Source organism: Chrysochloris asiatica, unplaced genomic scaffold, assembly GCF_000296735.1.
Source record: "Chrysochloris asiatica unplaced genomic scaffold, ChrAsi1.0 scaffold00049, whole genome shotgun sequence".
Classification (NCBI taxonomy): Eukaryota; Metazoa; Chordata; class Mammalia; order Afrosoricida; family Chrysochloridae; genus Chrysochloris; species Chrysochloris asiatica.
The window spans coordinates 4,193,364-4,217,997 of NW_006408567.1; the positions used below are offsets into that span (position 1 = coordinate 4,193,364).

General features: G+C 37.1%; 1 protein-coding gene across 1 annotated transcript in view; it reads right to left on the bottom strand.

Moving 5' to 3' along the window:
* GRIK1 (glutamate receptor, ionotropic, kainate 1) overlaps positions 1–23,443 on the bottom strand; it is an 828,690-nt gene extending 805,247 nt beyond the window's left edge. The window contains exon 1 of the mRNA XM_006862518.1: positions 23,202–23,443. Coding sequence (XP_006862580.1) covers positions 23,202–23,319 — 118 coding nt within the window. The 5' untranslated portion in view covers positions 23,320–23,443. The remainder of the gene's footprint in view (positions 1–23,201) is intronic.
* Positions 23,444–24,634: the final 1,191 nt, after the last annotated feature.

Here is a 24,634-nt window from a genome sequence, read left to right on the forward strand (position 1 = left end):
TATCCTACAACAGCACACCAGGACTATATATGTGTGAATGTGTTCATGAAGGGTGATGTCACTGGAAAATGATGAGGTTATGACTCCTATTTTATGGCCACTGATAACAAAGAAGGCCTTAAGATCAACTTCTCTGAAACTGAAATCACTATGTTAGGCAGAATATGCTGAAAATCATTTGAATTAAATGTTCAAAAGAACTTTATTAAGAAAAACAAAAATGGCTAAATTCTTCCTTGAACTCTCAGTGGCTATGGTAAATGTTTGACAACATCTAAACTATTGCAGCCCTGTTCTCCAGTGTAGGAACCTGAGTCAGACCTATCTGTCCATTTATTGTGGTGGCTTTAAAGGGCTTTTTGAATAAAATATTGGTCCTGCCTGAGGTGGTCTGTTCAAGGAGGTATCTGGTTTGGGTGTCTTAATTTCTTACAATGACCTTATCCTTACATCAAGGCTTATAGATCTACCTTTATTCAGAAATAGACACTTTCCTCATCACAACCCTAGTTCTGCTGCTCACCTTCAATAAATCTTATGTTCCAGAAACAATAATGCCAGACTAGTCTAAGATGATATGCTGTCTATCCATTCTACTAGGTATTATATAGAGTTTGTTCTTAGATCAAGACAAATCACTGTAGAGTTTCATACCAGAATGTTTTTCCTTTGACTTTTGTAGGACTATTCTTATTACTACTTGGTTTCTTGGCATAGTGTTGACTGAGCAACTTTACAAGAAACAACCATATGGAACCTGCTACTGATTTCATCAGAGGGATATTTTCTACACCATCACATCATTTCTCTCCATCAAGACTCAAAAGGTGACTGTTTTCTATGGTTTGTAGCCTACAAATACCTGTAATTCTCTGAAGCAATCATATCTTCTGAACTTTTGTAATTTGTCTGTTTCCCTGTTTTAACTTCAGGAAATTTGACACAGATTTTATTTTGGCGTCTTTCCAGGGGTGTCAGCCTTAACTTTATCTTATTTCACCTTTCCCTCCATTTCTGTTTATTTTTATCTGTATCTTGTTATAATATATGTATTTCTGTAAGTCTTTAAAATATTTTAGAACGGGAAAATTTATAAATGTAAGAATGAATAAATGAATGGACAAATGATGGATAGGTTGCAAAACCATAAATTAAAACTTCATCCTCTGAAGGGAGTAGAAGAGGTCAAATATTATTCACAGATTCCAGAAGGCAGTGTAAATGATTATCTCATATGAAGCAAAAGTAAGTATCGACTTCAAGGATAATACAGCCAATACGTTTTTAGCATTCTCTCCAGGAATTGTTCACTAATTATGTTTTTTATAAGAATCACATTAATTTTTAATTTCACCCATTTTTTATATATGATATGCAGATAGAATTATGAATGCTGAAGTTCTACACTGAGATTTGTCTTTCTGATTTTGATGACATTTTCACTAAATGGGAGGTAGATGCTACTCCTTTTGTGTTCTTCCCTCATAGTCATGTGTGCTTAGCCAAATGAAGGATAACTCTACTATGGTTACTAAAATTATAATGTCATTGTGTCTGCCTCCATCTCAGTCATCACTGCTTCTCTGGGTAGGGTCCTGCTCTCTGCTCTTCTCCATTGATGTGGTCCCAGGGACCTCCATTCTTAGACTGAAAAGTTAATCACTCCCCTCCTTGCTATAAAACATCTACCTTTACATTTCCAACCCTCACAATCAGTCCTGATAACAATAATTCATGACTGTATCACAAGAAACCTATCTGCATTTCATTTCATCAGCCCTGCCTAGACAGACTGGATACTGGAGCAGCTGGGGACTTTAGATCCATAGAGGGAGAGGGGCTGTGTGCTGACGACCGGGGTGCAGGCTTGTAGTGTATACCCTTTGATTGGTTGATGATGCATGGAGGGGATTGTAACCATGACAATGAAACAATATACGATAGAATGAATGTAAAACTAATGTTCTCCCATGTAAACTATCACATAATTCACAATAAAACATATATATATATATAGTCAGTCCTAGTGATTATTCTAAATTTTTATGCTATATTCCCCTCCTTTTAAATTGCTATGTTTTTCTCTAAGATTCCCTGTAGGTATAACAACTCCTTCACATTCAAGTAACCATAAGATAAGTTAATCAGAAATGCCAAGATAATATAAAGTTCAATAAAAATATGTATACTTTCACTTTTCTGGCTAAATTTCTATATTGATGTCTCCCATGGATTTCAGAATAAATATCTGAATTTTAATATTAGCAGTACTTATTACTGAATATCTGTACCAATTTAGTTCCTGAGCATCATTTTTTTATATATATCAAATAAATAAGTTAGACTTAAGAATCTTTGAAAATTGTAAAGCTGCTCTTCATAACGTTGAAAGGAACTTCCAGCTTTCATTCTTATTTATTTAGCATTTAACTGTATATAGTTCCTAGCAAACTATTTTTCATATTTTAAACTAATAATGAATGAGGATTTGTAACTATTCAATTGTATTTGTTAATATGGTCATGTACAATATTACATTTTTTTGGACATCTGACTGCCCATACGTCCATGCCCCCAACCCATGTAAAGCTTATTATATTAAAAACGTGAAATGTTCATAATGACCAATGGGTACTACTATGTGACATGCATCAAAACATTACTATCATTATCATTATTATTATTATACTAATATTATGTTAAAATTATTTAGTGTATCTAGAAATGTTACTTTAATGTTTTAACACATAGAAAGGTACACTCTATACTACATGCCAAGACAAACATGTGACTAACTGTTATCAGATATGAGCTGAACCTGAATATTCCAATTTATGTACAAATTTGACTTAAATAATATTATAATTAGGAAAGAGCCTCATTCATAATACAGGAATTGCTTGTATATAATACATGCTTTTTGTACAGCATCCAAATTACATAAATTCCTATTTCACTGAACATATAGTGGGCAGTACGTAACACATGCCTGTAATCTACTACAGTTGACCCTTGAACAACTCATGTTTAAGCTGTGCAGGCCCACTTATACAGAGATAATTTTTCAGTTGCTATTGAGGTGAACTCAAGTGTTGAAACTATCTACTTAAAATCTGAAGTGATGTCCACGTGAGCAGTAACTGGAGTGATGGACTACTTTTGTAGCGATGATTAATGTCACATAGTGTTTTAAGCATATACTCAGCGCATGTGACCTCATTCACCAAAATATCCGTCTATAAGTGGGCCATGGCAATTCAAACCATACTATTGAACACTCAATAGTAAATTATATGCAGATTTTTGACAGAAGGTAGGTGCCTGTAACTCCCACATTGTTCAGGGTTCTACTGTATTGTAAGGTATTTTCTTAATACTTAATAGTGACTAATTATCTGACTCCTAGTGCAGTGCTGTAGGATCAACACTGGACTGTCAACCAGAAGGTCGGTGGTCCAAACCCATCAGCTGCTCCTCAGAAACCCTAAACAGGATCACCTTGGATCGTAATTGACTCGATAGCACTTAACAACAACAACAACAATTTTCTGACAAATGCTCCATAGTTGTGTTGTCAAGTGTCATAGGCTCAATTCTGACTCACAGCAACCATGTATAGGGTTTTCTAGGAGAAGCTGGTGGGCTTAAACCACCAACCTTCTGGTTAATAGTCCAATGTTTATCTTACAGTGCCACAACAGGACTCTAAACATTGCATAGATGTAGGCAAATATCATCAATACTTTCATATTAATGGGGTCTTAGATGTCTCATGCTGTTCAATTTGATCAATAAGGATCTAGTTGTCCACAGAACAGATGTTTCAAAACAGTTGTAATATAAGGATTTGCTGGAAACATATTCAGTCCCTTAGTCTGTGTTATTCCTGTGTTCTTCTGTGACTTTACCTTTTCCTCTCACCACTAAACAGTCACAGATATTGTCCTTTCCTTACTAATCAAAATGCTATTATAGCTTTGAATATAATATCTTCTTGGATAGAATAAATACATTACAGAAAATAATATAAATGTACATTCTAACATATGGGTTTATATATGTACAGCTCAATATCATCAGTCAAAACAAGACCACGGGCAGACTGTGGAACAGAATATCAAATTTTCAAGTAATCCAGGCTGAAGCTGAAGAAAGTTAAAACAAGTCCACAGGAGCCAAAATCTGACCTTGAACATATTCCACCTGAATTTAGAGACCATTTCAAGAACAGATTTGATGCATTAGACACTAATGACAGAAGACCAAAAGAGTAGCAGGATGGCATTAAGAACATCAAACAGGAAAAAAACAAAAAAATCATCTCAAACAAATGATAAGACGAAAAATAAAGAGACAAAAATTGAAAGTCAAAAGAGACTCTGGCACTTGTTATCCAACACAGATGCTAAAGTGTGGGAAAAAAATGAGGAGGCAAAAGAGCTGAAAAGAAAATTTAATCATTTCAAGAGGTAGCATATGACCAAGAGCCAGTGATCATGAAGGAATACACCAAGGTGCATTGAAGACATTGACAATTAAAAGGCACTGGGAATTCATGAAAAATAAATTGAAATGTTTCAATAAATTGATGCAGCCCTGGAGACACTCACTTATCTATGCCAAGAAATTTGGAAGACAATTTCCTGGCCAACTGACTAGAAGAGATCCATATTTCTGCCCATTCCAAAGAGATGTGATCCAATGGAATGTGAAAATCATCTGACAATATCTTAGATATTGTAAGTAAAGTTTTACTAAAGGTAATATAGAAACAGCTGAAAACATATATTGACATAGACTTTCCAAAGGTTCAAACCAGTTTCTGAAGAGGATGTGGAATGAGGGACATTGTTTCTGATGTCAGATTGATCTTGGCTGAAAGCAGGGAATACCAGACAGATGTTGAGCCTGTGCTTTATTGACTACACAAAGGCTTTTGATTGTGTGGATCATGACAAGTTATGACCAACATTGCAAAGTATGAGTATTCTGGAATACTTAATTGTACTCATGAGAAACCTATACATAGACCAAGAGGCATGTGAATTAACAGAACAAGGGACTGCCAAATAGCCTAAAATTGGGCAAGATGTGTACCAGGGTTATATTCTTTTGCCATATTTATTCAATCTGTATGTTGAACAAATAATCCAAGAAGCTGGATTATATGGAGAAAAACATGACATCAGGATTGAGGAAGACTCATCAACAACCTGAAATATGCAGATGATACATACACCCTCGCTTGCTGAAAGTGAAGAGGACTTAAAATACTTTCTGATGAAGATCAAAGAAAACAGTCTTCAACGTGGTTGCATCTCAATGCAAAGTAAACAAAAATTCTCACCACTGGACCAATGAACAACATCCATATAAATGGAGAAATAATTGAAGTTGTCAACGATTTTATTTGCTCAGATCAACCATTAACACTCATGGAAGCAGCAGTCAAGAAATCAAACAACGTATTGCTGCACAAGACCATTTTAAAGTGTCGAAGAGCAAAGATGTCAGTTTGAGGACTAAATTGTACCTGACTCAAGCCATGGTGTTTTCAATAACCTCATATGTATGTGGAAGTTGGACAGTGAATAAGAAAGATCACAGAAGAATTTATGCATTTGAGTTATAGTATTGGAGGAAACATTTGAAGTATCATGGACTGCCAAAAGAACAACCAAATCTGTGTTTGAAGAAGTACAGCCAGAGTGCTCCTTGGAAGCCATGATGGCCAAGCTTCATCTCTCATACTTCTGACTTATTATCAGGAGGGACCAGTCCCTGGAGAAGCATATCATGCTTGGTAAAGTGGAGGATTGGATAAAAAGAGGAAGACCCCCAAGGAGATGGATTAGCACTGTGGTGGCAGAGATGGGTTCAGGTGGAACTAAGATTGTGAGGTTGGCCCAGGACCTGGCAGTGTTTTGTTTTGTTGGTCATAGGGTCACCATGAGTTGGTACTGACTCGAAGGCACCTCACAACAGCAACAATGACAACAATGATAAAATAAAAAGTATCCCCAAAACAAAAAAGAATGTATTAAAAAGAAAGTAGCAAAAAATAATGTATTAGGTGTGGTTCATTTTAACCTTGAATATTTCATAAGGTGGGGACTACCTATCCATTCATGTAGTATATTTTCTTAGCATATTACATACTTTTATGTTATATACATTATATATTGTAATCATATATATCTAATAATAGTGTTTTGTAGCATACAATATATGTAATAACTATGAAAATTAATATAAAATATTTTATAGAAAAAGATAACATGAATAAATAATGGTATATGTCAGGCTTAGAAAATATAATTTATATAATATATTGTATTATATAAAATATACAATTATATAAATAAAACACACAAAGCGTACTTGAAAAGTTCATGGAACTATAGGATTAAGATATAATGGACTTTTCCATGATCTTTTTGAAGCTACTTTATATCACATATTTATGTATATATTTAAAGTCTAAAGAGAAGGATTCATCTTTAATGCCTGGCTTTCCATACCAGAAAACAGAAAGCAGATAAAAAAAATATTTGTTAATGTTGCATTCATTTAAAACGCCTTGCTTTACATAGTCTGAACTTCAGTAGGTAGATAAATGTGTGATAAGAATCCAGCTGCATTTTCCCCTCTCCTACTATTTTTAACCCTGTAGTTAAGGTTGGAGAAGAATTGGATACCTTCGAGTTGAGGAGGCTTATGTCCACATCCAATTGGTACTCTGATTGTGAACAGTGCCATGATGTACACTTAACCACGCAGAATGCCTGTAGAATGCCAAGATGGAGGCATTGTCTTCTTAGATGGGAGGACTTGATGACATAACTGGAGCCATACTTGGAACTGGATGCTAGTATGTTGGTCACAGATTGCACATTGATGCAGTGCTGAGTAAAGAGCAGATGTGGAATATGGCTGAGTCTCAAAGGGCCAGCAGCACTAGTGATGTGTATAGACAATGCACGGAATTAGAGACTGATACCAGGTCAGTCAGATGAGGTACATCACAGTGCATGTCCTTGAGTACCGACAACAGATGTCTCTCCCTTAAAAGCAGAGCTCTTAAATGACAACAGAGAGGGCAGAGTAATTTCTGAAGATCTACATTTTAAAGTTAAAGTGAAGCCTTGGTGTGATGCCAATAGCAAGAGGAGTTTGTGTGTCTTCTTAAGTTCAGTGATATCAAAATGAAGAAAGTTCCCTTTCCGCACACTTGATGGTATAGCTGTAAATACAAAATACAATGGAGTCACATGTCTTCATGAAGCATCTGAATTCATCTGAAATGACAATAAGGTAGACTGAACTCTGAAGAGGAAGTTGAAGATCTGAAAGTATTAGCTGGTGCACCCATGAACCTGTTCACCACCAGCTTACTCTGACAAATGGAACCACTAAAAGGTTAAATAGCATGGTCAGAGTAACTGCAGTTGGGAATACTTGTATTCTAGTGTACTTTTCACTACACCAAACCTCATTGTTGTGACTTGAATTGTGTTTCACACACCCACTCCCCAAATATGTCTTGGGATCCTAATTCTGATGCACTGGATGTGATGTCATTTAGGATTAAGATTTTCTTAATTATGTATTGAAGCCATATCAGTGTATGGTATGTCTTAAGCTTAATCACGTTTGAAATGTAAAAGAACGGCATAAACACATAGAGTGGCAAGAAAGTCGAAATGGGTGGAAGATGGATGTCATGTGGAGATCACCAGAGAACTAAGGAATAAAAGATGAGACAGGCTTTGCCCCCAAGTCGACAAAGAGAAAGAGAACTTTCCTTTAGAGCGAGGACACTGAATTCATACTTCTAGCCCCCGTAATTGTCCTAAATAGGAAAGGTGAGTATCAGGATTGTAACCTTCTGCCACAGTAACTCAATATGCATTCTTAGAAAATAATTTGAGAAGCAAATAATCTGAAGAATGTGGCAGCAAGATTGAATGAAGACTCATTAACAACCTGCAATATGCAGATGATACAACCTTGTTTGCTAAAAGTAAAAAGGACTTGAAGTATTTACTGATGAAGATTGAAGGCTATAGTTTTTTATATGTATTTCACCTCAACATAAAGAAGAAAATAATCTTCACAATGGGACCAATAAGCAACATCAGATAAATGGAGATAAGATAAAAGTTTATGAGGATTTCGTTTTACTTGGATCCATAATCAATGCCCATAAAGCAGCTCTAGGCAAATCCGATGCAAAAGACCTCTTCAAAGATGTCACTTTGAAAACAACATTTTAAATTGCCTCATATACATGCAAAAGCTTGAAAATGAATAAGGAAGACTGAAGAATTAATATCTTTGAATGATTGTGTTGGTGAAGATGATCAAATATACCATTGTAGTTGTTGTTGAGTGTCATCTAGTTGGTTCTGACCCATAGTAACCTGTATAAGGTTTCCAAGGAGCAGCTGATGAGCTTGAAATGTCGACCTTTTGGTTCAAACCAACTTTGCAGTCCAGCGCATTAACAAAAAAAGCAGCTAGAATGCTACGTGGCACTGAGGATAGCAAGACTTTGTCACATATACTTTGAACATGTCATCAGGAGGGACCAGACCCTCGAGATGGATGGACATCATGCTTGGCAAAGTTGAGGGTAGGTGAATAAGAGGAAAACTCTTAATGAGATGGATTGACATAGTGTCTGCAACAATGTGCTCAAACAGAGCAACAATTTTGAGGATGGCAGAGGATAAGGCAATGTTTTGTTCTGTTGTACATGGGGTTTCTATAGATCTGTAATGACTCAACAGAATCTAACAACAATATAACTTTAAGAAAATATTTGTGCATTCTTTAAAATCACCATTTGTATGATTTCTGTTGCAGAAGCACTAGGAAAGTAAGACATACACATAGACCATTGTTACAGTGAAAGTACAATCTACAGACTGGCAATTTTAATCAGTACTTTTTAATTGTAAGAACATTCATAATATTAAAAATGTAAGCAAAATTTCACCCACAATCTAACCATCATAACAGAATAGACTGGCTTCCCCTTAGCATTGCCTTTCACTCATTTCTATATGTAAGTGTGAGTTATATATACTCCCAAAGCAAAGTATAAAATTATATTCTAATTTCTTAACTTGATACTATTTTCTGAGCATTTCCAACCAAATACATAAAGTTTATCATATAGATCATGTTTAATGGATCCGTCATTCCTTGATGGATTCTTTTCTATACTATTCTTCTTTTCTTATCCATTCCCTCCTATTGAACATGTAGATGACTCACAATCATTTATAAAGGCTCTTGCCAATTCAGTAGACAGGTGTAGAAATAGCCTTAGGGTTCAAATATATTCTGAGAACAAAGGTACATACACTGTCCAGGATTCAAAAGGCAAATATTGTTTTTAGACTTGAAAGATGACTCTATCTGACTAATCCAATTTTAGACAATGAGAGACAATAGCATCTTATATAAAATGTACATAAGCAGGTCATAAGAATGCAACCTCTGTTTATGGAGTAGCCAGATATGTAAACCAACATTTTAATAGTTCAAAATTAAAAAAAGAAAACAAAACATAAATCACTTATAATTTATAATAGAGCTCCTATAATGGGAAAGGAAGGCACTGATTTTCACCATTCTTTCAAATTATAAAGAACTGTATTGGCTCTGGGAATTATTGATTTTTTTTTTAAAGGCATATTTAGACAGTTTTGCTAAGAAAAGGAATCCATGCATAGTTTACTATAAGGATTCATTCAAAGACATCTGCATTTAATGCCCCAGATAGAGTATGTTATGATACTTGAATCAATATTCAAAGTTAAATTATACTTAAACAAAAGCATATAATAGTTAAAAACCTAGAATCTAATGGATAGAAGCAGCTAATGTCTTGATTTTCTATAAACTCATCACAGAACTCTTGAGGAAGCCATACAGCCATCATATTTTATCCATACCTATTCTTAAATAAGGAGCTCTGATAGCACAGTAGTTACGAATCGGGCTGCGAACCTCAGGGTCAGCAGTTTGAAACTACCAGCTGTTCCACGGGAGAAAGATGAGACTCTCTGCTCCCATAAAGATTTACAGGATCAGAAACCCTGTACAGGGTCTCTATGAGTTGCAACTGACTTCACGGCACACAGCAACAACAATGATTCTTAAATAAGGTTTATTCCTTTAACCATTTTCCAGCATTAAATGCTGTTTTCTTTGTTTTAATGATACTCTTTTAAAAATGATCTATATAGCATACTGTACAGAATCCACAGCAATTTTGCCTTGTATTTCCTTTAATACAATTCATCACAAACCCTTTTGCACTGCTGAGTAGGTAAGAGTAATAACAGCAGAAGAAATCTTGATATTGGTTGATTACTGTTAATAGACTTAATTTTTAGAACAGTTTTATATTTACAGAAAAGCTGAGCAGATAATACAGAGAATTCCCATATATACTACATTTAGTTTCTCTTATTATTAACATAACATAGTGGTGTTGCAGGATCAACACTGGACTGTAAATCATAAGGTTGGCCTTTCAACCCCACCAGCTGCTCCTCAGGAACCCTATATATAGGGTCTATATGAATCAGAAGGAGCTCTGGTAGTGTAGTGGTTACGAATCGGGCTGCGAACCACAAGGTCAGCAGTTCCAAACTACCAGCTGTTCTGCAGGAGAAAGAGGAGGCTTTCTGCTCCTGTAAAGAATTATAGCCTCGGAAACCCTGTACAGGGTCGCTATGAGTTGAAACTGATTCCACGGCACATAACCAGCACCATATGAGTCAGAACTGACTGGATGACACTTAGCAACAATAGTAGTATGGCCACCATTCATAGGTCAGGTTGTCTTACTTTGGTGGATTGTGTGCTATGATATATGGCTGTAGGACAAGCAATTGACCTCAAGGTCCCATTGAGCCATAAGGTCAGTGGTTCAAACTTACCTGCTGCTCCTTGAAAATCCTATACAGGGTCACTATGAGATGGAACCAACTCCGTGGCACTTAACAACAACAAAAACATGATGCTAGAAGCTCTGCCATTAGTATTTCAAATACCAGGCGTGTCACCCATGGTGTCAGATTAACCAATAAGTAAGGTAAGCATGGATTACTTGTGCTTTCTTACTAATCTATAGTTAGTCAATAATTTCACATGTTTTTTAGTACATCAAAGATTCTGCTTCTCGGAATGACTGACATCTATCTCTCATCCAATCCCACAGCGCCTTCCTACAGAATCAAAGCCTCTTTTCCATTTTTCAGTCTGACAATTTGATGTGGTGAAAAACATGTGGAACTGCTCACAACAGATCAGTAATGGCAGACATGTTTCAGCAGATCTTCCAGACTAAGACAAGGAAGAGTAGCCTGGAAATTTGCATCTGAAAAGTAGTCAATGAAAACCCTGTAGCTCACAACGAACATTGTCCAACTCACTTGTGTTGGACACATTATCAAGGGGGAACAAGTGAGAGAGGAAGACATCATGTTTGGGGAGAAGAAGCCAGCCACTGAGAACTAGAGACACTCTCAATGAGATTTGTTGTTGTTGTTGTTAAGTGCCGTCGAGTCGTTTCCGACCCATAGCGACCCTGAGGGTTTCCGAGGCTGTAAATCTTTACGGGAGCAGAATGCCTCATCTTTCTCCCGCGGAACAGCTGGTAGTTTCGAACTGCTGGCCTTAAGGTTTGCAGCCCGATTCGTAACCACTACGCTACCAGAGCTCCTTTGATACATTGGCACAATAGCTACAACGAGAGGCTCAAATATTCTTGCAATAATGAGGCTGATGCAGAATCAGACAACTTATTGTTCTGTTGTCCATAAAGTTGCCTGTTGTACAGAGATGACTCAATGACATCTTTCTATCTTTATGTATATTTTTGTTGTTGCTAAGTGACGCTGAGTCAGTTCTGACTCATAGTGACCCCGTATAGGGTTTTCGAGGAGCAGCTGGTGAGCTTGAACTGTCGACCTTGTGGTTCAAACTGACTTTGCAGTCCAACATATAAGCCCACAGAGCCACACTAGGCCTCCATTAGTATGTTGTTGTTAGGTGCCATTGTGTCGGTACCGGCTCATAGCGATCTTATGCACAGCAGAACAAAACATTGCCTGATCCTGGGCCAACCTCACTATTGTTGCCACACTTGAGCCCACTGATGCTGCCACTTGGCCAATCCATCTCGCTGGGGTCTTCCTCCTTTTCTCTGACCCTCCACCTTACCAAACATGATATCCTTCTCTAGCGCTGGTCCCTCCTGAAAATATGTCCGAAGTATGAGAGACTGAAGAGTGGCCATCCTGGCCTCCAAGGAGCATTCTGGCAGCACTTCTTCTAACATGGATCTGTTTGTTCTTTTGACAGCCCATGGTACCTTCAATATTCTCCTTCAACACCATAACTCAAAAGCATCAATTCTTCTACAGTCTTCCTTATTCAATGTCTAGCTTTCGCACGCATATGAGGTTATTGAAAATACCATGGCTTGGGTCAGGTGCACCTTAATCGGCAATCTTTGCTCTTCAACACTTTAAAAAGGTCTTGTGCAACAGATTTGCCTAATGCAATATGTCTTTTGATTTCCGTGAGTGTTGATAGTTGATCCAAGAAGAATGAAGTCCTTGACAACTTCAGTCTTTTCTCCGTTGATAAGAATGTTGTTTATGGTGTATTTATTATATTGAATGCACCAATATTGAAATATTTTTATTAGCTAACACGTATCATTCTTCAGGTATTATCCATATTTACCTAATATCCTTTTTATTTTCCAAAGTACCATTCAGGCAGGATATTATATTTATTTATCAAACCTCCTATGCTTCCTGGACTATGACATTTTCTCAGTCTTTCCTTGTTTTTAGTGACCACAACAGTTTTGAAGAATATTTGTTAGCGATTTTGTATAATGGTTGCATATTGGAATTTGTCTGAAATTTTTTATAGTAATTAAATTGGGATTCTAGGCTTTGAGAAGAAAGACCATAGAAGTAAAGTGCCATGTTCATCACTTCATACAAAGGGTTCATAATATCCGCGTGACTTGTTACTGTTGATATTGACTTTGATCACCTGGCTTTTCTATTAGGAGATTTGTTTCTACCTCCTCATTTATCTATTTGTTTGTTTACTTACTTACAATTTTACTAATTTATAGCAGTATGCATTTATGGGTGTTTACTATATGATACCTTTATTTTTAATACTTGTTTTGGCTTCTGCCATTAGGAGGCCTTTCAGATGACTCCAGTGTCAGTTTAGCATACTTATATAATTTTTTAAGGGAAATAGTAGACTGCAATGAACCACAAATCTCCAAATTGATGGCTAGTGTTTAATGATGAAAATTATTAATCAACAGGATTTCGATTATTAATTAAAGACAAGGTTAAAGCATGCTAATACATAAAAATCCTTAATTGCTTATCATCCTTTAAAACATTATCCAATAGTAATTGTAAGGACTGTTGACAGGCTTTTCTGTTATTTAATTCTGTATTTGTATTTTATCAGTTTAGCACTTGGCTTATGATTCAGCAACTATGCAAAATGAGCTAATCCTTCAGGTTTATTTAGTCAACTATTGCACACACAAAAAAATAAAATAAAGGATTTAGATAGTTAAAAGAAAGCAATTGCAAGCTGTTGTGGGAAGATTGTGAGATTGATTTGTGGTCCATAGGAGTTTGCTTTTCATTTAGTCAATGCCGTTGCTTCTTAACCCCAATTTGTAACTAATCTTATCTGGGAATTCATAAATATGCTAATATAATGTTATGTTAAAAATACTGAAGAAAACCTTAAATTTTCAGTAAGAATAAAATGAGAGTACAACTATGTTCCAAGTGGCATGAGACAATTACTCAAAAGGTTTCAGTAATAAATCAAGACAAAAAATTCATGGAGTCTGTAAAATTAAAATGCATTTTTTATAATTTTTATGTCCATTTCTATGTGAAAATTTATCTTTGAAAAATTCTGATATGCATTTATAAATAAAATAATAGATCGAACTTTAAATATTGACAGACCTTAATTTTAGCACAAATTATCTTCCCAAAAAATATAATCTAACATAATGTTTCTATTTTTTAAAAATGCTAAAATATCCAATGTAATTAAAATAAATTCAGGAAAATGTCCTCACATCCCGTATTTTAAGCTTATAATAATGTACACCTTTACAATATGTAATGACGTTTTCTAAATACTATCTGAATAATAGAGAGGAATAAGTAACTAAATATCTTAATCTACCTTAAAGCTTTATTTAAATTTTAATGGCTTTGCTGGTCATTGCTTCCTCTAACACATTCTGAAGAGCATGGGTTTAATAGGATATTAAATAATTGTGTTTCAAATAAGGATCCACTGATATTTAAAATATTGAGGATACTGAATTGAACACAAGGAATAGGTTTTTAACGTACAGGGCCTCATATGTGCCTCATCATCTCCAAGTGAGTATTTTCCACACATATTGTACAGACAAATAGATTAGATATGCAAAATTCTTACCCTGTTCATTAATAGAGTAGGAAGTGCCTGTATCACGTCTACTGTATGCCATGCATTTTACATGCATTGTCAACTTACAACTTACAACAAACAACTTACAATTTTACAACTTACAACAAACCTATGGATTACCTGTTATTATTTGTTCTTTGATAAACAAAATTGATGGCAAAAAATAAAATTATGTGATTTTTCAGCGTCAGCTGATTAGAAAAAGACAGTTAGAAATGTGAATCCCCTTCTTTCTGGATTCCTTCAACACTCCTTTTGCAGATTTCTTGTGAAGAAATTTAAGACATGAGTAATATTTTTTAGATTTGATAGGTAATTATCAGAGCAAAAACAAAAGTTGATTAAGGGGCTATGGAAACTCACCCTCAACCCATCCCCTATTTTCCATCAATTGTCCCACAAACCCACCCCAATCTTCTTCTTTAAGCTCCTCACATGTAGAAATTATGAGAATTCCAGGCATAATACCAACTTTTATTTTTGCTAATTGACTAAAATATAGAGGGGCATCAAACAGTTCATTTGTATACTAAAATATGTATCACTCTAACTTTATTTAACTTTATTTGCATAACTAAGAGCAAGAGTTCATTTCTATTACATGTTCTTTCAGTCTAGTGTACACAACTAATGTATGTGTACAGTTATGCACAATACAGCATAAACTCATGCAAGGAGTATGAAACTTGAAGTCAGAATAACTAGCTTCAAGATGTAGCATTTCATTTCCACTGATTAGGACTTGCCATCCTGGCTTCTAAAGAGATTTCTTGCTGTACTTCTTCCAACAGAATATTTGTACTGTATTCTGGTGCTATTCATAATGTTTCAAAGTTCAAAGTCTGGTGCAATCTGAGTGTTCCACTGATATTCATATGGTTATCAATGACTGAACATTCAGAAGTAGTCTGCCTTTCCTTCTTCCCAGTCTGTCTTAGTCAGCTAAAACCTGTCTACCATGGGTACAACTTTAAAATACTGGTAGCATAGCTCTGATATCACAGCAACATGCAAGCCACTACAGTATGACAAACTGACAGACAAATGGTGAATATATGTATATATACTTGTCGTTGTTATTAAGTGCCATCTAGTCAGTTCTGATCGATAGCAATATTATGTAGGGTTTCTGAGGAGTGGCTGATGAACTTGAACCACTGACCTTGCAGTTTAAACTGACCTAATGCAGTCCAGCCCATTAACCTACAGCACCACACCAGAACTCCTTATTTATTTATCATCTATCTGCCTATTTATCCATATATCTATCTATCCATCCATCCATCCACTCACCCATCCATCCATCCATCCATCCATCCATCCATCCATCCATCCATCCATCCATTCATCTATCCATTCATCAATATTGTTGTTGTTACGTGCTGTTAAGTCAGTTCAACTCATAGTGACTCTATATAGCGTTCCTGAGAAGCAGCTGGTGGGTTCGTTATCCACTGCTGATCCTACAGTGCCACACAAGGAATTCATATGTATTGATGAATTGCACCTAACAGCACCAACAACATTAAACTGATGAAATAATGTAGTCATAAAAAGTAAAGTTACAGATTTTTGTACCTTCAAACAAAAATATAAACATAGGCACTTTAGGGATCTTCAGGGTTAAAATATTCGAAGAATGATGCTAGATCCAACATGATGCTTTGTATAAAATACATCTGTACATCTCTTAATAAAATAAACCTATTTGAACAATTATATTCATATGTAACTAATTGAACACTAATTTATAAATTTTTGTAATATTTATTTTCCTGTATTGAACTTGAGGATCGTTGTTGTTAGCTATTGTTAGATGCTATTGAGTAGGTTCTGAACCCTAGCAATCCTATGTACAATAGACTGAAACATGGGTGGGTCCTCCACCATTCTCACAGCTGCTGCTATGCCTTAGCCCAATGCTGTTGCCACTGTGCCAATCCATCTCATTGGCATCTCCATTTTTTTTCTCTGCTCTTCCAACTTACAAAGCATGATGTTCTTCTTTCTCTAGGTACTCAACCTGATATGTCTAAAGCATGAGAGATGACGTCTATTCATCTAGACTTCTAAGGGGCATGCTGGTTATACTTCTTCCAACACAGATTTCTTTGTTCTTCTGGCACCCCATGATACTTTTAATATTCTTCTCCAACACCATTACTCAAACACATCAATTCTTCTATGGTCTTCTTTATTCATGGTCCAACTTTCACATGAATATGAAGCTATTGAAAATACCATCGCTTGACTCAGGCACATTTTAGTTCTCAAACTGACATCTTTGCTATTGAACACTTTAAAGAGGTCTTGAGCAAAAGTTTTGCAATACAATATGTCCTTTGATTTCTTAACTGTTGCTTCCATGAGTGTTGATAGTGATCCAAGCAAAATGAAGTCCTTATTTTCTTCATTTATAATGATGTTATTTATTGTTCCAGTGGTGAGAATTCCTGTATTTTTTACACTGAGATGCAACTCATACTAAAAGCTGTGGTCTTTGAACTTCATCAGTATTTCAAGTCCTCTTTGCTTTCAGCAAGCAAGATTGTATCATCTACATATTGCAGGTTGTTAATGAGTCTTTTTTCAATTCTGATGCCATGTCCTTCTTCATATAATCCACTTTCTCAGATTGTTTTCTTAACATACAGATTGAATAAATATGATAAAAGAATACAACCATGGTGCACACCCTTTCTGATTGTAACCAATCAGTGTCCCTTTGTTCTCTTCAAACAACTGTCTCTTGGTTTATGTACAAATTCTTTAGGAGCACAATTAAGTTGTCCATAGCTTGTTATGATCTACATAGTCTAAAGTATTTTCAAAGTCAATAAAGCACAGGTAAACATCTGTCTGGTAATCTCTGCTTTTAGCTAAGATCTATCTTAGGTTAGCAATGATATCTCATGTTCCATGCCCTCGTCTGAATCCAGGATGAACCTCTAGCAGTCCCCTGTCAATGTATTCTTGCAGCCATTTTTACTTGCATGTGATATTAATGATATTGTACTGGGATTTCTGAATTCCATTGTGTTATCTCTCTTTGGAAGAGGCACAAATCAGTTGGCCACGTAGCTGTCTTACAAATTTCTTGGCATAGATGAATGAGTGTCTCAAATGCTACATGAGTTTGTGGAAAGGTGTCATTTTGTATTTCATCAATTCCTGGAACCTTGTTCTTTGCCAGTGTTTTCTGTACACCTTGGACTTTTTCCTTCTATACTATTGTTTCTGCCTCTTGAAGTTGTTTGACCATTTCTTTTTGGTACAGTGAATCTGTGTATTCTTTCCAATTTCTTTGGAAGCTTTCCGTTTTCAATATTTTGCCCACGGAATCCTTCAGTATTGCAAGTTGAGGCTTCAATTGTTCCTTCAGTTCTTTCAGCTTGACAAATGCTGTGCATTTCTTTTGGTTTTCTAACTTCAGGTCTTTGCACATTTCTTTACAGTACTTGGTATTGTCTCTAGCTGCCCTTTGAAAAATTTTATTTGGCTTTTTTAAGCTTTCACTTCTTCCATTTGCTTTATCTTCTCTATGTTCGGGAACAAGTTTCAGAATCTCTCTGTCATCCAATGTGATCTTTTTTTAGAATTTTCCTTTCCTGTCATTTTAATGATCTTTGGCTTTCCTCCTGTGTGATGTTCTTGGTGTCATCTCATAACTTCTGGTAATCTGTCATTAGTGTCTAATTCTTCAAGTCTGTTCTTAAGATGGTCTCTAAATTCAGGTGGAATATGTTCAACATTGCTTTTCTCGTTCTCTTTAACTTGTTTTAATTTTCAACTTCACCCTGAATTTGCAGATGGGAAATTGATGGTTTGCTCTACAATCAGCCTCTGGCTGTGTTTTGGTTGATGAGATTGAGCATCTCCACTATCTCCTCTCACTGATATAACCAATTTGATTCGTGTGTATTCCATCTGGTGAGATCCATGTGTATAGTCATCTTTTATTTTGCTTAAAAAAATGGAATTTACAATGAGTAAGTTGATGGTCTTGCTAAATTCTATCATATGATCTCCATCATCATTTCTGTCACTAAGGTCATATTTTCCAACTACTGATTCTTCCTTTTTTGCTTCTAACTTTTGCAACCCAATCACCAGTAATTATCACTGCATCTTGATGGCACATTTGATCAATTTCAGACTGAAGAATTTGGTAGAACTCTTCAATTTCATCATTCCTGGTTTTAGTACATAAATTTGAATGGTAGTGGTATTAATCAGTCTTTCTTGTAGGGATATAGACATCATTGTACTACAAGAGAGACCTTGAAATGTTCTTTTTGAAGATATATGCGACACCATTCCTCTTGAATTGGTTGTACTTGCATAGTGAACCATATGATTGTCAGATTAAAAATGGCTAGTACCAGTCCATTTCAGCTCACTAATTCCAAATATACCATTCTTTATGCATTTCATTTTTGACAACTTTCAATGTTCTTATATTTATACATTATGCATCCCATGTTCTTGCTATTATGGATGTTTGCAGCTGTTTCTGCTCATTTTGAATTGTGCCTCATCAGCATATGAAGGTCCAAAAATCTTTGCTCCATTCTCATCATCATGGTCCACTCTACTTTGAGGAGGCAGCTTTTCCCAATCGTATTTTGAGTGCCTTCCAACCAGAGGCATTCATTTCCAACACTATATTAGTCAATGTTCTGCAACAGTTCATAATGTGTTCATCTTCTAGCATTATATTTGACAATGTTTTGATGCTATTCTTAAGAGTTTCAGTGGCTAACTATTCAAAGTTGTCTGCATCTCCTTCTTCCTAGTCTGTCTTAGTCTGGAACCTCCACTGTAACCCATGAAACACGGGTGAGCCTGCTGGTATTTAAAATACTGATTGTATAACGTCCAGCATCACAGCAACCTTCAAGCTACTGTAGTACAACAATCTGACAGATGAGTAATGGATGAAATAAATGATAATATAATAATAATAAAGGTGCAACAAATGTACCAAGGTACTGCTCCAGAGATCTTTTCATTCTCTATTTCATGTACCAATGAGACTGTGATGTTTTTAATATTTTTAATTCCATTTTTTAAGATGCAAAAGCCGAGGCTTTGGAAAAGTTTCCCTGAGACATGTATCTAATAAATCATGGAGGTTGGATCTAAACGGATGCTTTCTGACAGCAAAGCAGGTATCAGATAGCCTGGCTACTCAACACTTAAATCTTAGTTCTATGCTTAGTTTTTTTACCAACATATGTATGATTCTACGTGCTGAGATGATGCATGATAAAAATATGATGAAAATAGCTGCCTACCAAATTTCATTTTCAGATGAGCTCCTCCTTCCCCTCCCGTCAATATGGGTAGTGGGCCACCATCTTACTCAATTCATCTAGACCTTGTTCTAACCACTAGTTATAAGTTGGCTGCCATGTGAGTAAGATATCTGTGACTGTCAGACTCAATATATGTGTGTGTTCATGTGTTTGTGTATATGTGGTTTTGTAACTGTGTATGTGTGTGAGAGACAGAGATTTTTTAGCTGCTATATACAGATAGCCAGGGATGGGATGATTCTAGCAGTCCTGAAAATATCCTTAGTAGCCAGATATACTCCTCTTCCAGGCAAACTGCTAGAAATGTTTGGAATGTAGTTATGAAAGTCCATGTTACAGAACATCCCCTAATGTATCTAAGTGTTCCTGAGTGGTGCTATGTTATGCACTCATTGTTAACAAGAGGTGCCTCTTCAGAAGGGCTGGTGAACTATATCCAGAAACAAGTCATTGAAAACTCTATGGAGCACAGTTCTACTCTAACACACACGAGGTTGCCATGAGTTAGGATTGATTACTGGTATATATCTCTAAACTGTGGCATAGATTATAAACCTTCTGACAGAGCTTCACAATATGTGCTAGATCCATGTATATATGCATATTCAACAATCTCTTAAATATTTAATATGCAACAATTTTATCTAAAGTTGTATACCTTTCATAACACTTTTCTCAATAGCTGAAGTTTAAACAGACACTCTGGTAAGAAAAGTAGACTAGAAATTAATTCATTCAAGCATTTGGGTGTCTTTTCAATAGAAGCATGCTGTTAAGTCCTTGGCATTTACGCTGTACTTAATTTACTTCAGGGTGTTTTCAGTTACTGGAAACCTCCAAGAACCACTTCTTGCTGGTTGGCTAGTTGACTGATTGCATGGTTGGTAATTTGTTGGGAAGGAGAGATGACAGATAAAGAGAAATACAATTCAATTTCTTTCCTTACACAGAGACATACACATATGCATGCATGCACACATACACTCATGCACACTTTTGCTTAGTCCTCAAGTTCTTTGATATTTTGTATTCATTGCCTGACTTGAATGACACAGGAAACTAGAAAGACTGGTTTCATCTGAACTCAGGCTGGTTTCCATGGTGCTGAACTGTCCATTTTAAAAATAAGCACTGGTCCTTAGGTATATACAGTTGTCTGCCCAGATCAAACACAGGTCATTCAGGGCCGGAAAGAGTGAAACATTTTCACAGCACATAAAAAAATTCAGTCATGTAATTTTTCTTTGAGCATGTTAGCTCCCACTTAAGGAAAGGAAATCTCATTATCTTATGGATATATAGTTTAAGGTCAGGGAATCATATTGTTTGTTTTCACTTTTAAAACTATTTTTAAATGGGCAAACCTTATTACTTACAGTTTGGATAAATACTCAGATCTGTGAACAAATATATTCTATCTTTTTTCCTACCTTCTATGTTCCTTTAGCTATGAAGGACTTGAAGAAGAAGAAAAATACTACCTTAAAATTTGTAGTAGAGGGATGAGGAATATTGAGTAGCATTTCTAGATAACTCTCTTTTTAAATGTGTAAGAGCATAATACCATAACCAAAATACCAATTAAGTTAATAAGTACAGGAAATTGTAATGCATGTTCATCACTTATATTGCATTGTTCAAATGCTTTGTTTTGTTTTTTAATTGGAGTAGAGTTGATTGCATCCCCAAACCAGGACACTAGATCTAGATTATATTTAAGGTGAAGGATATTTTGTTAAAAGCATTACTTTTCTTTTGTAAAAGTATGCTATGGAAATCTCCTAATGAACAGGCTAAACTACCTGTGAATATACATTAAACTACACATTATCATTATCTATAGTCGAGGAAAGCACAAATCTGTTATCAAATATAGGATTTGGGATCTTTTCTTGCCTTGAAATGTAGAGCATGCATATAAAGACAAAACACACTCTAAAGTTATAATTCTGTTTTTCTTGAAAATGGGTGTGTTGAGAGACAGGAACTAAGTTCTGAATCTTTAAAAAGAGAGATGCCATGCATCAGAATCAATGCATTAGCATCTGGTTTGGGTAGACAATTGTAAGTCAGAATTAGTGAAGTTATTGTATTATCCAGATGTCCAGGAGTATTACTATTAGAGTACTCTGCACTGTGCCTTGCACTCTGTCAGTTCCTGGAAAGGGTGTGAGTTAGCCCTCAGAGGCTAAGACTTCCCTCTCACTGCTAATGTGGGACATGTAGAAGCTGAAAGAACAGTGTGCTGTCACCATCTCACTTGTGGCTCTCTAAAACTACATTTCCAAGAAACACAAATGGTTGGGGAAGAGGTGTGAGTAAATTTGGATTACTGAGTAGGAAATAAGAACTGGGTTTCATTTGAAATGGAGAACATTAAGGGAGGAGGAGAAGTCTGTCAACCCAGAGACAGTGTTTAATTGTCCAGTGTTTTCGTATACCAGAATTTGTACATAAGTCCACACACTAGCAAAGATACCTCCGTAACCCTGTCCTTCTCTCTCTCTCTCTCCCTCTCTCTCTCTCTCTCTCTCTCTCTCTCTCTCTCTCTCTCTCTTAGGGAAGACTCAGAACTCCCACATTCAATAGTTCAGTCTTTTCCTTTGTTTAACCTCCTGTGAGAAAGAACCTCAAAGTCCCATAGAAGATCTGGAGTTGACTGTATTATACTCAGTAATGAGCACAGGAGATTTGTGAGCAAGTAAAAAACTAAAGTGCTGAATGACTCTCCTCTCCACAAGAGCTCTCAGCTAGACCTCAGATCCAGATTCTGACCCTCTTCAGTTGAATCCTTCGGACTTTGGAGACCAGGAATTCCAGAACCCTATTAAGATTGAAAACGTGGTGGCTCAGGGATAGTAGGTGACATGATATTCCCACATCCCTGTTGGTCCCCGCTTTCTACTCTTGAGATCTAGGTATGCTTGCAAGTTACACAGCCCACGTTTTCAGTGATCAGGGCTGCGGATCCGCGCTACTGGACATCCACCCAAGCTGCTGGGAGAAATCATCTAGGAGCTCAAATCAACTGGCTGTAGCTGCTCTTGACCCCATTCCCCGAAGGTGGTGCCTGTCCGGGTGATCCTGCACTCTTGCTTGCACTCTTGCAAGAACCCTTCAAACCCCAGCCAACAGTACCTCCCAGGGAAGCCCCATGTTCACATGCAGGGAAGCAGTGACGCGAGCATTCCTTTCCAGAAGCTTTTCAAGCGCACTGTCCCCCGCACCAGTGCCTGATGCCTCAGCCCGGGACGCGCTGTGCCCGCTCTGGCCACGGGGAGCGGTCACATCCCCTGAGCCGGTAGTATCCGGCGCTTCCGGGGACTCACTCACCGATCCTGAGTACTTGCGGGGCGCTCTGGGGAAGGATGTAGCAGAGAAAATAGACGAGTGTCCAGCTGGTGTCCCTGGTCCAGAAACCCGGCTGGGCGACGACTGTACACCGCTCCATCTTCCTGGCTTCTTAATCCATGCCCTGGCACAGCAGTGGCCGCCCGCCTGTGAACTGCAACCCGCTCAGGCCAACTCCCCACCTCATTCTCACTGGGATGCTCCGGGTCTGCGCCCTGCACGCTCCCCCTGCCGCGGGATCCTGGGAGCGGGCGTGGGAACGTTAGCTGGCTGGTGGCGAGGGCTGGCTCTGGGCTGTTCGGTGCTGCAGCTAGCCCATCACCATTCTTCCTTCATCGGCCGCAGATCGCGGACGATCAGCGCGCTCCTGCTTTCAGAGTCCAGAGACAGAGGAAAGTTGCTGCCCCAATTTGTGGAAATCTCTCTGTCATTCGTCCTCTGGTCAGATGCAGAGTGGGGGTAGGTAGAGGGTGCAGCGTGAGAAGGAGAAAGAAGGCAAACTGGGGAGGAGAGAGGGTACAGGGGGCTTGGTGCAGAAGCTCTGAGCAGCAGGATGAGCTCCAGCAGGTTAACTGGGATCGGAGCCACTTCTCTCAATCTCTGCTTTCCTCCTCTTCTCGCTAGCCCCACCCTTATTTCCTGCTGGCCCCCCCACCACGGGTCCAGACACACTCACTTACATGCATACATGCACTAACATTCTCCCTCTCCCTCAACTTTGCATTGTGCTGCTGGAAAGTAAATTGCATCCTGAAGACAAATCAAATCTAACCTATTGGTCCTAGTAGAAGCAGCCTTTCATGTGTGCGGAGGGTGGCAGAAGAGCCTCCTTGGTGATGCTTCTGTACACTTGTTTGGAGGTCTTAGACATTTCCAACTGTGACTTGTCCCATCACTTGATGGAGAATAGACTTCTTTGACACCGTATTTCAAAGAAAATACTAGCTTTTGCCTTAACTCTGACAAAGGATGAAGAAAAAGACTAGAAGGGGAAGGAGAAGAATGGGAAACCTTCAGTTCTCTGAAATGAGAGCAATTTCTTCCCTTTTCAGATCCTAGATAATCTCTTGTAAATAGTTTTAATTTACATGTGCAGAATGGGGAAAGAGTAGTTTCCAGAATCCCAGTGCCACTTAATTTCTTTTGACTGTCACATTTGAACACTGGAAGATAGGCTATTTTTGCAAAGTAGGTTTAGAGACTATTTCTCTTTAGAATGACAAGGACACTTCTCTGGGGAAATCATCAGGATTTGATCATCTTTGGCTTAATTTTCTCAGTGCTTTGTGGAGGAATGTTCTGTTTAACAGTTTATTGTTTTGTATTAACATCTGGTGGAGATTTTTTTTTTTTTTTAAGTATGTATTTTGAGAGTTAAACTAAATTGAGTAAATCCAGCTTTAAAAAAACCAAAA